Source organism: Gavia stellata, chromosome Z (assembly GCF_030936135.1).
Source record: "Gavia stellata isolate bGavSte3 chromosome Z, bGavSte3.hap2, whole genome shotgun sequence".
NCBI lineage: Eukaryota > Metazoa > Chordata > Aves > Gaviiformes > Gaviidae > Gavia > Gavia stellata.
The window spans coordinates 2,919,506-2,935,856 of NC_082637.1; the positions used below are offsets into that span (position 1 = coordinate 2,919,506).

A 16,351-nucleotide genomic window follows, 5' to 3' on the forward strand; every position below is an offset into this window, starting at 1 on the left:
TACTGCAGCAGTCCAGAGCTCCAGCCACAAAACATGCCTACAAATGGGGGCGAGGGGGGATGCAAGAGAAGAGCTACTCTTCCTCAACACTCTAGGATCCTGCATCACTCACTTTTGCTCCAGCTTCACTAGGAGGAAAACATCTGATTTTCACTTGTACTAACCTGAAGCCTCCCATCCAGCGTTCTCTGTATTGTAACACACTTGCTAGGATGAGCTCCATTTGTGGTTATAGCTGTAATCAAAGAATCCAATTCATCTTTTTTCTCCTTTAGCTTTTTAACTAAACTTTCAATTGCGCGTTTTGCAAAAGTTTCACTCTCTCCACCTTGTCGATGGCACATCAAGCTGTGAACAATGCTCAGACAAGCATCATTACTTGTTGGCGTGTTAGTAATAGACATATTGTCCATTTGTCACAGCTTTTTCTTTCAGATCAAATGTCAGTTTTGGGGGCTGTTATGATTTTCAAGCTGATGAACAAGAGATGATCCAAGTTAAGTGTTAGATGTACTGTCTCTTGGTAAAACCTAGGAGGAAAAAATATCTACATTAGAATTGTTTTTAACAAATTGCAGATCATGTTTCTAAGGAAGTCTGTGGCTTTTTGCTTCTTTTATTTTCAAGCTAAGTGCAGGATATTAAAAGCACATGAAAAAACTGCATTGCTTGTCCCATGATAGCTAAAACATGCTTAAGACACTGCTTGCACAGTTTTAGATAGAAGATTTTTTTTCCCCTAGTAACAATATTTAAATAAAGATTATCGTTTATATACATGTACACATAGTATGTACATATAGAAAGGTAGGGATTATTACATGAACAGGCTCTAAATCAGGAAAAGGAGAACAGTGACAATGATTTCCTATGTCTTATACTGGTAGGATGAAACCAAGTGAAAATACTGACTGGGAATCAAGGGGCATTGATTTAAACAAAATTTGAATAGTGAAGAAGCATGAATGCACACCAGAATCGTCTGTCATCTTTATTTAATAATCCTGTTCAAATAGTTCAGCTACGTTCTGACCTCAGACTAACTCTATTTCTCTTTGCTAATCAGAAAGGCAAAAATTGTACCTGGCCATTAGCTTAATACACATTTATGTAAATTAGTATCGTGTGTATCTTTATGCATGAAAATCCCAACTGGCACATTTGTCTTTGCTTGTTTGGATCCAGCTTCTTCCGGATCAAGACGAATGAACTGAAGTCACTAAAAAAGCACTTCTAAATTCTCTCAAACAGAACTGCCTTAATGATACTAAATATAAGATAAGGAATAAGTCCGTCCTAACACATTTGGCCTTTCAACTCCATCTGTTAAGAACCTGCAGTGGTTTCTGGTAATGAAGTCATTCTTCTCAAAGCCAGCAGACCTCATCCTTTTAAAAAGTTTCCTTTAATTCACAAATTAGAAGAAGAGCTGGCCTGATTTTCTCAATTCTGAATGAGCTAATTACTACGCTTTATCTTGCTTTTTCCAGAAACATAGGACAGCAGGTTTTCTGCACTTACAGAAAAGGAGTCTACGGTTGTCAAAAAGCTGCTCTGGTTCTTCAAGCACCTCGGGCTTCAGGTAGTCATCCACTAAGACCATTCCACCAACTATGTGGTAGAATGTGATTTTACTACAGTTACATTTTCTGAGCAAGCTTAAAATACAAGCCTTTCTGAAACTAACGCGCTGTTCTCAGCAATGAAAATAAAATGTATTTGATTTCAATAGTTAAGGAAAAAAAGTTTCTTCACATTATCCAAGGAACACATCCAGTTAAAGACCTGTTACTGCACTAGAAGTTTCCACGTTATTAGAGGTATAGTAGTAGCAGCTATTTATTGGAAACAAATGCGTTGCGCAAAAGTAAGAGTGGGATGTTAATTTAGAAACTTAACGCACCACACAAATTACAGTGTGAATGCATGGCTTCCCTTCTTGTAAAAGGAAATTTGTAACACAAATCCAGCACAATTATAAAAGGAAACAAAGTCTTCCCTATTTAATATTTTCTCCAGTTTCAACTTGAATATAGCATGCTTTGGTATACTTGGAAAAAACACATCACAATTCCTTCCCCCCCCCCCCACGTTTTCAATAGTTTTCTTCTTTTGTAAGGATGCTTTTGGACCTAATTTCTCCCAAAGGAAAACAATTACCTAAAAGTTTGAGTAAGATCATTTTACCTAGCTATTAAAGTTTCTTCCTCAATGCTAGGTTTTTTTGTGCTTCAACTCAATAAGCCTCTTTTAAAAGTCAAGCTTAACCTGCCAGTCATTCTCCATGGCAACCCGCACTCGCATAAATCAGTAAAAGCTTGCCAGCTAAAACAGAACAGAACATCGTTTTCCTTAAATATAAACCAGCATCCCAGATAGATATGCATAAGCAATCATAAATAAGTGACTTTATAAAGCTATTAGCCAAAAGAGCTTTAAATAAGGAGATGTTTAAAATTAGACACGCAGCTCTACCTTCTACACCCCTAAAACTATGAATGAGAATTTTGCTTGCTGACTTTCAGAAGACTAAGATCAAGCAAATAAATCCTTATTTAAGTGGAATGATCTTCAGAAATGTTGAGTCACCCCTCAGCTGCCACTGTGCTCAATAGGAGCTTCTGACTATTCAGCACTTTTGAAAGCCGGGCCACTTGTATAGGATTTTGAATACTGCTGGTGCGTAATTGCATGGTAATTCAGGAGCCTTCCCTTAGAAGTCCCCTCCACAGAAATCCTGTATTTAATCTTGCAATTTTGATCCCCAGAAAAAAGGGTGAGGTCAGTAGCCATCAAACTGACACATATTGATATATGCTGTGACATATTTCTTCTGAAGCACCAGAAGCATTAGTGTATTTTGCTGGCAAGCCAAGTTTTTATGTTCCACAAATTAAGTTTCTCACGAAATAGCTCTACAAGCCTATCTTTGAGTCACACATTCAAGAGGTGCCTTAACACCTTCTTACTATATTACTTTCATGTGTGCAAATAAAAGCAAAACGCGATCTTAATGCGTTATATTTTTAGAAGATACCCTTTGAAGATAAGGTTCCAGCATGCCCTGAGACATGGAGTGCTAGATGTTCTGCAAAACAACAGTATGCTTGTGTGATTTAACGTTTATTTGATGCAAGCGTGAAACTTCAAAATCGTTCCTTAGCACTCCCCCTGCCCAAGTAGGTGATCCCACACTACAGCTCAAGCTTAGATTTACAGTGCAATAGGTAGGGCCAAATATGTTGAGCAAAGATCGCCTTGCTTCCCTCCACCCAGGAATTTCATGGAGAGTGTGTTTTGGGGGGAAAGTGGCAAAGAGAAGAGACAGGGAACACGAGAAAAGCAGCAGCAGGAGACAGCGCTTGTAGCGAAGCTCTCAGCTTCGCCTACCAAGGAACAAAAAGGTATTTCTCTCCCTTTCGCTACAGTGTGATAGGAGCAGAACACAGATAGAAGAAAAAAAAAATGGGACAAGCTAATGTAAAATGCTAACAAGTTACAAAGTTACAGAGAAGTACCTCATTACATTATAGAAAGTAATTTATTTCAACAATTAAGTATTAACAGGTATGTTACAAAACAAGTGAACAACAACTAGTGTTCTGCGATAGTCTAAGTATTGTAACAAGAATAAGATCCTTTGAATAGGAGCTAAATCTGAAAGACAAAAGAAGTTAAGATTGACAGGTAATTAAAACACCTTTGATGATCTGTCACAAACACATTACTATCTCAGAGAACTGGTAAGTAACCATTAACTGAAACTCTTCCTCCAAGACTGATGCAGACTTGAACAAATACCATAATTCTTCCGTACATCCTACCCTCCCACGGCTGCCTTGCTGAAGGGTGATGTATCTTTTTAGCCTGTGCAATGAAATTCAAAACATGGAGCAGCTGTCTAAAATTAAAAATGCAACACTGGTGCCACATGCCTCATTTTCACGTCTGTGGATAATTCTGCCAGAAATGGTTACCTGAACAATATAAATAGATTCTAAAAACATAGGCACCTATAATAGTATGCTACCTCATATAACTAAAATCAAATATATTATTGGACTTATCTACATGGAAGTAACATTACTGAGCATTCCTGTTTGTGGAAGCAAGGTATTCCCGATCAACTAGAATAAAACAGAGCAAAGTACAAAAAGCAGATGAGATCTCACCTAAGGGGATAATCAATGCATTTATGGAACAGAAAATTAATATTCCACCTTGTTTGCCAGTATCTCTTCAGCTGCACTAGCAAGATAATATTATAAGCTAGCACAGCTTAAGAACAAGTGCTTTTACATGCCAAAAACCAAGGGTAACAAAAACAGCGCGAGCCATGACTTCCAAATATTTGCAGCAACTCTTCAGGCAGCATACTAGGTATTTGAGAGATACGATCATTTGGAAGGCCTCAGGCGAGGTCCGAGAACTGCTGAGGTATATTTTAGTTTGATATTCTTCAAAGCGTGCAGACGCAGGCAGACACACACGCACAGTCTGAAGAAGGTACAAGGGTTTTAGAGAGAGAAAAAAAGTTTTTCTGCTTTTGACAGTTAGAAAAAACAGATGGACTTGATCGCCTTGCTTTTACAGAGGTATTAATACAGAAGCTAAACTGAGACATAAGGGCAGAGGCTGCTAAAAAATACAAAGACTTCACCTAAACACCTGTCAACGTGCCCCAGCCATTCAGCTAAGCAAATTTTGAAACTTATCTGAAAAACCCCTTCCTCCAAACAATTCCCATTTCCAATTCTCTAATGCGGTTGAAATTTGCTGAGAAGTTACAAATCCAGATTTCTTAAAGAGAACTCACATTCTTTTTGACATATTAACAACCTTAAATGAATACTCTTTTACACTTACAAGTAACTTATCTTCCCCCTCTCCTCCCACAAAAGCCACACTTTGCAATTTGGGGAGAACGATCAACCCCAAACAAGAAAAGGAAATCATATGCTTACGCAGACAAACCAGGCGGTTATGGATGGAGCTGGAAGTCAGGGACGTAACCCAAAGGAATACGATCCAGGCAATCAGCGATCCAACAGCTTGGGCAAGATGGTTAATCCAGGCCCGACGTTGATATGATACACTACCCTATTCATTTACAGTAGGGTTTAAGCCAATCGCAGCTGTGGGGGGATCAAATTCACCAAGAAACTCAGTCTAAAAATGTGACAGTCCAAATGCCACTGGATAATTACTTTAAGATATGGGCAAAAGGCCAAAACTCCCTCCGCATATATTTTATTTGTTAAGTTTCTACAGCAAACTAGGTATTTTCCAAACAAGAGACAACTTGAGACTCTTGGAGACTTCGTTGCTTGCAGGACAAATTACATGAGAAGTAGTGTGATTAGGAGTGATCAAGTAACACTTTGTTTTAAAAACTAAGATGCTAAGAATTATGAAGTGCTGTATTTAAAGAAAAAAAAGTTTAAAAATACAGCACAGCCTCGGCCCGGAAAAATAGTTCCTGCAGGTGTCAGGGCAGCAGTGGCCGTTTGAAAAGCTTTTGATGGAGAAAGGGAAGCAGTCTTGCACATCAGCTCAGAAAAGAGGTTCCGGATACAGACGCGGTGCTGAAGGACCAGAGACGCTAGCGGGGAAAGCTGATAAACATGGCAAACGGGGGAGGCAGGGGAACATGCAGCATACCCTGACAGATCAGAAGTGAAGGGAAAACACAAGATGGATATGAAACCGCATGGACAAGAAGCCTGAAATAAACAGTTGTGATGGAAATCCAACCAGTGTGCAAAGTTAAAATCAAAGAAAAAAAGATTTTACAGGTGCTAAGTATCAGGTGACACATTCAGGGCTCAAGAAGCCTTTGAACAGCAAGGCTGAGAGAGATTTGCCATCTTTTTGTACAAACTGATCAGACAAGAGTCCTGTGTCACCTCAAAGCATTTCAAATGATCATCAATAGATGATTGTTGTAGGTCCCTTCCAACTGAACTATTCTAGTCTAAATAATACGAACACAGATTTTCAGCAGCAGTTATGCAAAAATGTTCTATGATGCACATAAATATATAAGCCTGAGAATTTTTAGTACTGGTATATCCATGTAAGGGTTGGTGTTACAAACACGTACAGGTATGCTAAAGAGGATAACGTAAGGCAAGCAAGTGTGCCTAATGGCATTCACCAGGTACAATCCAGGATTTCTATCTACACTATGAATCTTAAGGTAACTTGGCTATTATTGTAAGGTATTGTAGAAGGGTCTAAGCAAGTCAGCAAATTTGCAGGCAGAATATCCTTTGAGATGAGCCTAGACTTAAATAAGTATTACTACTATGCTTTTTTAAAAAAAAAAAGCTCATACCATCTGAGCTTCCAAGGAGAAAAGAAAATAAAACGTGTATACTGCAGTAACAAAGAAAGACCCCAGCCAGATCAAGGCCTGTGGTGCCGTATGATATCGAAGGGAAAGATGTACTGCCTGCAATTCTGGGTAGTCATATACAGGGGGGAGGAGGGAAATTAATTAATGCAAAAAATATCTTAATGACCAAAAACGTATTTCCAAGTTGCAAATATGAAGGTAATTTTTGGAAAAAACATATCTAAGAAAAAATAAAAATTGTGTGCTTGAAGCTGCCACTGATGCTCTGGGAGCACGATTTACCAGTAACAGCCATCCCTGTCACAGATTTCCAGCATTTTGATACCAGGCAGCAATGCAATGCTAACAAACTGGCTAATTAGAATAGCGCACAAATTGACATCTTGCTAGAACATTTCACACGAATAAAGGACAAGAAAGGCTCTTGCATAAGCTGTTGCCTCCAAAATTAGACAAACACAAAAGATGTCAGAAAAGCAACATACACATTTGATAGCTTTTAACCACCAAAACATTACCACAGAGTTTTGCTGTTTAATAATGCAGTGGTAGAAGTTTTATGATAAACACGATAAAGAAAAAATCCATAAACCAATAAAACAAAAGGCAGCTCGTGATTTGATGAAGATATGAATAAGTGATTAAACTGCAGATACTTTCCAGCACATTAGACTATTATCTACTTGCCCAAAGGGTGAACAGGAACAAAATGTTTGTAGACATAAGAACAATTAGCATTAAAGAGCAAGAGAAAGAGTACTAAGAAGGTACTGCACTCGCACTGTTCTGTACAGTAAGAGCTAACATTCCCCAGAATACTATTTTTGTGCGTGTATCTGAATCATCAGTATCAATTCTGCTCATCTCACTGTCAGTAGCTACAAAAATTTAAGACACATGACAGCATAAAAGGAACTGGAGAAGAGTTTTAAGACAACTCTGAGTGGCAACTCTTCCATCTTGTCATAAATCCACGGTTAAAAAGTGCGAGCAGCCATTTCTTTGTGGAAGAAACGGATCTGATGCAGCTGCCCAACTGCAGCTCTCGGCATCTTTACTCCTCTCAGCTTCCACCTGTGCACTTCAACTGCTTTCAAAAGCACTTTACAAATGCAACAGACTGATCCTGTAAACGGAGCAAACGTTTCTGCTGCACAAGGTTCCAGGTTTTTTGATCTCATGCAAGAAACGAACACAACAGTAAAAAACACATCCAAATCCTTGTCTTCGAATGCATGGGGGACAGGACAGAATGAAAAAGGTAGCACTACTATGCTGACGTGACTACATACGCACACGTTTTAAATCCTAGAAAGTTGCATTTTTCATCTTGGTTCCCCTTCCCTCTCTCTACTTTTTATTTTTCAGAAAGCATACCGCTGAAAAAACTCCTCTTTTCAATACAGGCTTCTGTATGGTCAGAGAAGGAAGACCACCGCACATCACACCATGAGAGTGGGAAGGGCAGTAAACTCCTCTACAACTGGATTCATTTCTGCAACACAGACCTAGGCACCTCGCACCACCTCACCCCTGAGAGGGCACCCTTGGTGTCCCACCGAGCAAGAGGTGATCCTCTCCTCATCCTAGCACCCCTGGGTAAGGAAGAGATGAAAACCTGGGAACGGCAGGAGATACCACGTTCCGGAAGCAGAAGGTGGTGGAAGTCCTTGCCGCAGAATGACAGAACAAACCTGAACTAAACTCTTCCTCAGAGTATCCTGCAAGACCCATCTTCTTGCAGAACGCTTCCTTCAACAAGGACAAATAGCAATTTGTCAAAACCTCACAAACAGAGGAAACAATTGTCACTACACCAAGCAATAAAAGGAAGAGTCAAACCTTGCTCAGGCAGAAGTGGTGTGATTTTTCACTTGTACGTAATGTTTCGATGCCCTAGCAATAGGTGTATTAGATAACATCTGTTCTTTATTGTAATCTGCACAGGGATAATGTTCTCTGCATTTGTTCGAGCTTAAAAAAAAAAAAATCACCTCTGGGCAAAGCAAGCATGGAAAATTCCAGCCCCAACCAAAAGTAGAGTTTTTCACAAGGTTAACAACATAGAAAAACAGAGACCTAAAATTCCAGCAGGACCTTAACAACAGCACGGCAAAGGCTGCTCCTCACCAGGATCGACTGATCTGCTCTCAGCATGTTTGTTCTCCACTAAATCTGTTGATACCTCTCAAAACTCACATCCCTATTGTGCTAGCTGCGCTTGAATGCATTATGCAAAGAACCATCTACTTAAAAAAGGAATTCTAATCAGTTTGAGACACTTACTGCTTCTCTTTAGGCTTCAGCTCTTTGAAATAAAGTTTCTATATCAATATTAAACACATATGCTTATGCAACAAGCAAATCAAAAGAGGTTCATTAATGCAAAGTGAGAAGAAACTCCTTCCAGCAGCAATCTGGCCAAGATAAGAGGAGGGCCAGAAGGACAAGTTGCCTACTTACCATGATGTTGGAGTACGAAAACACGTTTAGTTTTATAGGGCAGTATTGCTATTTCAACAACCTAGCATGGAATTACCTACATTACTGAACGAAATAACAACATTGCGAGAGTCTTACAATTTAAAAGATGACAGCTATCGCAGAGTCCAAAATCACTCTCGCCTGTTGACAGTGGCACACCATTCTTAACCAAGATAATTTGAGAAGCGGTGGTAAAAGACACCACGATCTTACTCCGACCGTATGTTTGACAACGCTTGGTTTGCAGTAGTACAATTTGGGCTCTAAGTAATAACACATCTAACCCACAACTAGATTACCCCATAAATTAACCAGCCTTCCGTGGTAAAACCTATAAGACTCAACTCTGCAGTAAGTCACAAACCGCCCCAAAAACTGAACACCTCAGAAATAGGGATGGGAAGGAAAAACAATAAAGAAAGAATAATCTTTATTTAACACCCCTTGTGCTGAGCAGCCCCGCGCTGTCTGAAAATCAGCTAAAAGCACCGTTCGCTGCTACTGCAAATAAGATGGCAGATTTTTGAGAACTAAGCGCAAAGCGGCTCACACAAAACCATCCAGGGCATTTTCCAGCGTGCGGGAGAGAGCACGAAGAGAGCGGTCTGCACGAACGGCAGCGGAGGAAAGTTTAACTGGGGACAGGCCGGCTGGAGAGCCTTTACGAGAGGGCATCAAGATTTTAAAAAAATACTACTAAAAGTTTGGGGGCGAGGCAGGGGAGGGATCGTATTTTTTTCTCGCTCAGGGAAAGCGGGGGAAGTGGGGAAGGAGCCGGGGAGGGGAACCCAGCGCAGCGGGGCCGAGGAGAAGCCCCCGGGCGGCGGGTGAGGGGGGGGGACCGCTGCCCCGGCTCCCCGGAGCGGCAGCCGGCACGCCCCCGGCACGGCGCGGCCCGGCCCGGCCCGGCCCGAGGCGACGGGGGAGGCGGGAGGAGGGGGCGCGCTGCGGGCGGCCTCGGCGGGCGGGCGGGAGCCGAGAGCGGATGTTACCTGGGCCGCGGGCAGCGGCGGAGCGGCCGCTCTCCGGGCGCGGCCTGCGGCTGTGGTGAGGGGCGGCGGCGGTGGCGGGGAGGCGGGGGGGGCAGCCTTCCCTCGCCTCAGCCGGCCCCGGTGCGGCGGAGCGGGCCAGGCCTCCGCCCCCCCGCCCTCCCCTCCCCGGGCTGCGGCCGGGCCGGCGGGGCGGCGCTCACAGGCCCGCGGCGCGGGGGAGGGGGGGACCCGGCCGCCCTGTGACGGCCGCCCCCGTCGCCGCCGCCTTCTTCTTGTTGTTGTTGTTGTTGCCGCGGCTCCGGCCGCTCGCGCTCCGCGGCCGCCGCCGACACGTCCAGCCGCCACCGCGCATGCGCGACATCCGGGTAACACCCCCCCACCGTCGCCGCCGCCGCCACAGCCGAGCGCCTCCGCGCCGCCGCCACCCCCTCCCGCGCCGCCACCCGCCGCCACTGCGCCTGCGCGCCCGCCGCCCCGCGGTTGCCGCGCCGCCGGCAGCCGGAGAACAGAGCGGGCGGGCGCGTTCGGGGGTTTATTTGTGTGGTTGGCGTCCGGCGGCGGCGCGCCAGGCGGGGCAGGGCAGGCAGCGCTCCTGGGACCGCAAGCACGGCCCCAAAAAGGCACGGCTCCAGAAACGCAACCCCCCCAAATGCACAGGTCCGCGAACGCAACCCCTGTAAGTGCAAAAACCCGAAAATGCAATCGGGATAAAGGCAAAGCCCCGTAAATGCGACCCCCCTAAGTGTAAAACCCCATAGATGCGACCCCCGAAGTTGGAAGCCCTGCAGATGCAACCCCAACAAACGCACGGGGCCACAGATGCAACCCCCAGGAATGCACAGCCCCGCAACTGCCACCCCCATAAATGTATGGCCCCGGAAATCCAACCCCCGTAAGTGCAAAGCCCTGCAAACACAACCCCCACAAGTGCAAAGCCCTGCAAACAGAACCCCCACAAATGTACAGCCCCACAAATGCAACCCCCACAAGTGCAAAATGCCACAAATGCAACCCCCAGAAGCTGAAAGCCCTGCAGATGCAACCCCAGCAAACTCACAGCCCTGCAAATGCACAGCTCCACAAATGCAACCCCCGTAAATGCACAGCCCCACAAATGCAACCCCTGTAAATGCACAGCCCCACAAACGCAACCCCCAGAAGTGCACCGCCCCACAAATGCAACCCCCGTAAATGCACAGCTCCACAAACGCGACCCCCAGACATTGAAAGCCCCACGAATGCAACCCCCATAAATGCAAAGCCCCACAAACGCAACCTCCACAAATGCACAGCTCCATAAATGCAGCCCCCATAAACGCACAGCCCCACGAATGCAACCACCAGAAGTGCACAGCCCCGCAAATGCAACTCCCGTAAACGTACAGCCTCACAAATGCAACCCCCAGAAGTTGAAAGCCCCACAAATGCAACCTCCACAAATGCACAGCTCCACAAATGCAACCCCCATAAATGCACAGCCCCACAAACGCAAGCCCCAGAAGTGCAAAACCCCACAAATCCCACCCCAACAAATGCACAGGGCGGCAAATGCAACTGCTTTTCCCATTCCCGATCACCTCGTCCAGCAAAAGCAAACTCTCCAAAGGAATTCAGCCGAAAAAGGAAACGATTATTTTTTTTTAAACTATAAGGTTACATCTTGCTGCCTTTGTGGTGTTGGGCCACCCTTAGGGTACAAAACACAAGGGAAAAGGTGCACAAAATACCATATCCAGTGCAAAACGCAATGTATTTTTGCTAAGTAAGTTTGGCAAGGTGCTGGTGTGCTATCGCAGCTGCTCGGATAAGCACTAAGAATGATGGAAATTTTTAAAAATTGCTATATTGCCATACCAAAATTTCCTGCTCACGCTATTAAGTCATTTATAGTCACTTCCACACCCTTAAGAAGATCTTAGTGACGAAAAGCAACGTAAAATGCTGCTATATTTGTCAGCTTTTCCTGGGTAGATGTAATCGAAGCCTCTTCACACCAGGATTTGCTGAGCGCGTTGCAAATTATCTATTTCTAGAGTTTTTGAAGTGTTACGGATGGGAGATGAAAGCTCCAGTTCCAAGGGGGAGCACGTCCCGTGCAGGGCTCGTGGACCATGGCGCAGCAAATCCCTGTGCTCACAGGCTGCCTCCACCAGCCTCTGTGCTGGCAAGTTATGCACCAGCGCTTCCCCTCCCTCTCCAAGGTATATAATTAAAAAAAACCCCAAAAAATCATTAAATAATTTGCAATTTGTAAGCACGGTCTCTTCCCCCTTGCGCTTGCAGAACCAGCTGCAGCCTGCTCCTCCAGGGAGAGGGTTTGCTCAACTATGTGGATGAAAGCTGCAAAATGTTAACGCGGAGCACCAAGCAGTATAATTTTCCGATTTCACATTGGTTGTACGACAACAAATAACAAGTCTAAACGTAATACGTCAAATTTCCTTCCATCGGCAATAGCCCTGGTTTGCTTTCAAGGCATACCATGAACCAGAGCCCCATCGAGACGATTGGGATGCAGCGATTACTGACACGGTATATTAAACATCTTTTCAACAGGCAAAACTGTTGTTTTTAAGAGTGGAGATGAAAGGGTGTTGGGAAATTTGGTGCAATGTTTCACCATCTTTCAAAAGCAGGTGTGAACAAGCTGCAAATTCAACACGGAAATCCTCCGCGATGACACTGCAGCTGGGTTATGGGATAGTGTGATTAATTCACTTCTATAGCACGTACTAAATCTGAAAGGATCTGAATTAGGTATCTTAAAAGTACTGTGCACGGCGCGGTAACTCTGTGTGCTAATGCATACCTCTGTTTTGAGGTTCATAAAGCAATCGTCACGATGTCCTGCTCAACCGGATGGTGAAACGCGGAATTTGGGGGTGCACAAGCTGTTGAGTCAGTGCCACCGTCGGTCTCCGGTGTCCCAAGCTCGGCACGGTGTCCACGAGCACACGGCGGCTGTTGGGGACACGCGGTGAATCCCACCGCAGCCGGCACCGGCACACGAGGAAAGGACTGACCTGGAGCTGTAAAGGGACTGGGGTGACCACCAGGTAGGTGCTTCACCAGGGAAGGTGCTGAGCTGCTGCCCCGTATTTATCCAAACCCAAACAGCTCCAGCAACAGTTAGCCCTGGGAAGGACCTTCGTAGGCCACTAAGATGATTTTGAAAGGCTCCAGGGATACCGTGTCCAACAAAATGGTCCTTTTTCCAACCACCTAAACTCTTTTGAGCTCAAGCATTTTTCAAGTATCAAATGCTGGTACTAGCAGGATCGATTTAAAACGTTGTGGTTTAGCATCTGTCCCCGCCCCCCTCCCCAAAATGTTCCTTTAATGAAATTTCTGCGTCTTGTTCTACCTTAAGATCCCAATCAATATGTTTTTATTATTAATAAAAAAATACATTAAGTTGTTCTAGTGACTATGTGCCAAACCACCGATTTCAGTGAGACCTGGATCAGTCCTAGCACCTCGCCAGAAATTAGATTTCTAGAATGAAGCCATCCAAGGTAAATAATTAATACCCTTTTCCTTATAAATGAACATAATTCAGTAAAAGCAAATTATTTTAAAAGTCTGTTTAAAAAAAAAAAAATGCTCCCAAATGAAGATCGTGTTTCTTCTGCATGGACAGATGAAGAGTCCCACTGTGGGCCGTGGGGAGTGGTTGATACCAAAGGCTGAACAGCCGCTAGCATCAAGGATCCCTTTCCCAGCTGGATTTCGAGCCCAGACTCGGATCTCGAGCTCTCCATCCTCAACACAGCCCGCACCACACTCGGAGCAGCTAACCATTTGTGTGCTGTAGGTACCTTATTTCTCAACCCTTTTTGCAAGCTCATGCAGATCTCAGCAGAAGGAAGATTGACCCTTTGATCAGCGCTCTTCCATTCGGTTAGCAGCTGTACCTAAAATGCAGGAACATTTCTGCTGTTACAAAACTCTTCACATCTTATTTCCTTCCTCCTCCTCTTTCCCGTAACATAAAAAGCTTCTTTCGCAGTTTATCAAGTCCCTCTGCTAGTACCAGCTAAAAAAGGAACCAGACTTAGAGGAACTCTTCCAGGAAAGCAGAAGAATGTTCAAAATAAGTTATTCAAAGCTCAAAAAAATCTTAATTTACATACCCAGAACTTGTTAAAACACCCTCCCGGTCCCTACGGGACCAGACCAGAGTCCCTTACCTGCTGTCAGATGAAATGCTCTCAGGCAAATATATTTTAATGCAAAGGAATTTTGTTCTCTAGGAATTAACAAATGGTTAATGGAAAGATAAACTCATTGAGAAAATAGACAATTTAGGGTCCAAATTTTTCTGTCCTTACTGGCGCACATGTTCCCATTAATTTAATTCAAGTCTCACTAACAGTCAGATTTATGAAGTAATTTAGCGTCCAGACTTAGAGAACAGAGTAGACCATGGTAAGCAAAGACACGCGGGTCTGCTAAGAAAGAGACAACTATAACTTGATTACAAATACTAAACAATATTAAATTGAAAATATAGGAATTTCACATGACTCCAGCACTAAATGTACCCTCTTTCACCAACATACCAAAAAGAAACTGTTTTTAAAACTGACAGCCATATAGTTAATCCGGCCTTCAGTATAGACCAGGCAGCTTGCAGCTTTTCTTCTCAGCTTAGATGAAGCGAGCATTTCCCCCTTGATTGCCCATACCGAATAAATCGCCATCAAAAATGCACTAACACATCAACTCTGAGCAACAAAGTCCCCGGGACCTAATACTTGCGGAGGACCTGGCCTGCTGCTTCCATTTGATAACACTCTTCCCCTTGCTGTTCTTTATCCAAATTGACCCGTTTGTATTTAGGATTTAGATCTAAAACATATTTAGGGTGGAGCTATGTGGTAGGACTGATCCAATGTATCAGCTCACTGCTGCTAAAAGAGGGGGGTCCCAAGCAGCTCCCCATTTCTGGCCAAGCACTTCTGCACCTTCCTTCCTTCAGCCCTCGTACATGTCATGCAGCAAGACAGCTTCCCTCAGGAATTCAACTGAAAACTAGCCCAGCGGGCAGTTTTCTTCCGGGCTAGCAACAACCAGTGGTTGTTCAGCCAGGCAAGCACCGGACCGGCACGCTGCGCCAGACCGTGGGGGCACCGGGACCGCAGGGCACGGAGGAGCGAGGCTCCCTCCACGCTGGGAGCCTGCGCCATCGATTCATCTCACCCATCTACCCACGCCCTCCGTCATTTGAATGGGAACTGAGGCTATTCCTGAATTCACAGCCAATTAACTAACCACACGAATGCAAAAATGTATTTACCACTGGGACGGATAACCCGGCTCTGGAGCAGCACGATCCAGCACCGTGGGGAGATGAGCTGCAGCGGCAGGGGCACACATTTCAGGTTGCATAGGCTTTTGGATTGACCCTTGTTATTATTTCCATCCTTTGATATTGTCATTTGCAGGTGGTATCCAGTGAATTTCCACAGCCTCGAAATTGTTCCCTAAACTTCGTATCACAACCGTGAATGGCTTAGAAATAGGAATTTTTGGTTGTTCCAGTGTGGGAGCAGACGTAGGAGAGCAGGTCAGGACAACGACGAAAGTTATTCTTTCACGGTATGAAACATAGAATAGCTGGAGTCTGCTCAGCTTTTGACTACATAAAGCAGAGTGTGACATCAAGATCTCTGCGCCTGCCATTAATTTTTATCTTACAAAAGAAAAAACAATTCATGGGGCAAAGAGCGTGCCACTGGATGATCTGTAGCCTCTGCCCGCTTCACACCATTTTTAAGAGAGAAGTTGTAGAGATCAGTGAGTTTCTGCCCCAGAAGTCATGTTCTTCAAGTTTGCAACTCTTCCCAGTATTTTTTTTTTAAAGAAATCAAAGACTTCCTTTACATTTGAAGCATATTTGAAGCACTAAATATTACTGTTGGTGTAACTCAGTTCGGAGTAAAGAGTCTGTTTGAAGGGTGGGGATAAGACACTGAATTCAGTTCGATCCATTTAGTCAGACACTAGGAAATCACAGTTCTTTTTCTTTGAAGACTCGCTTAATTACAGCCAACTACGTTCTTAGTGAAGAAAACGTGAAAAGCATAGAAAAATTATCTGCAGGATTTACCTTCGTCATCTCACCAACTTAGTCTGGGTGAGGATTACCACTGTACACAAACCACCTTTGAGCGCTGCACCATTTACAAAGGAGAGATCTGTAATTAGCGACAGAACGAGAGGAAACGGCCTCAAGTTGTGCCAGGGGAGGTTCAGGCTGGATATTAGGAAAAATTTCTTAGCTGAGAGAGTGGTGAAGCACTGGAAGAGGCTGCCCAGGGAGGTGGTGGAGTCACCATCCCTGGAGGTGTTCAAGGAACGTGTGGATGTGGCACTGCGGGACATGGCTTAATGGGCATGGTGGGGTTGGGGTGATGGTTGGACTTGATGATCTTACAGGTCTTTTCCAACCATAGTGATTCTGTGATTCTACATTTAAAGCAGGGAGGAAAACGGTATATTAAAACCGATTCAC

The 16,351-nt window shown here is 44.3% G+C and overlaps 1 protein-coding gene across 4 annotated transcripts in view; it reads right to left on the minus strand.

Moving 5' to 3' along the window:
• SMAD4 (SMAD family member 4) overlaps positions 1-16,351 on the minus strand; it is a 35,130-nt gene that overhangs the window by 14,605 nt on the left and 4,174 nt on the right. For 2 of the 4 annotated variants that reach the window (XM_059833222.1, XM_059833219.1), the window contains exons 1-2: positions 9,835-9,870; positions 165-530 (exon numbers count right to left, since the gene is read on the minus strand). In XM_059833222.1, coding sequence (XP_059689205.1) covers positions 165-413 — 249 coding nt within the window. In that variant the 5' untranslated portion in view covers positions 414-530; positions 9,835-9,870. Of the gene's footprint in view, positions 1-164; positions 531-9,834; positions 9,871-16,351 lie in introns of those variants that run through there. The other 2 variants (XM_059833221.1, XM_059833223.1) reach the window with 2 other exon arrangements.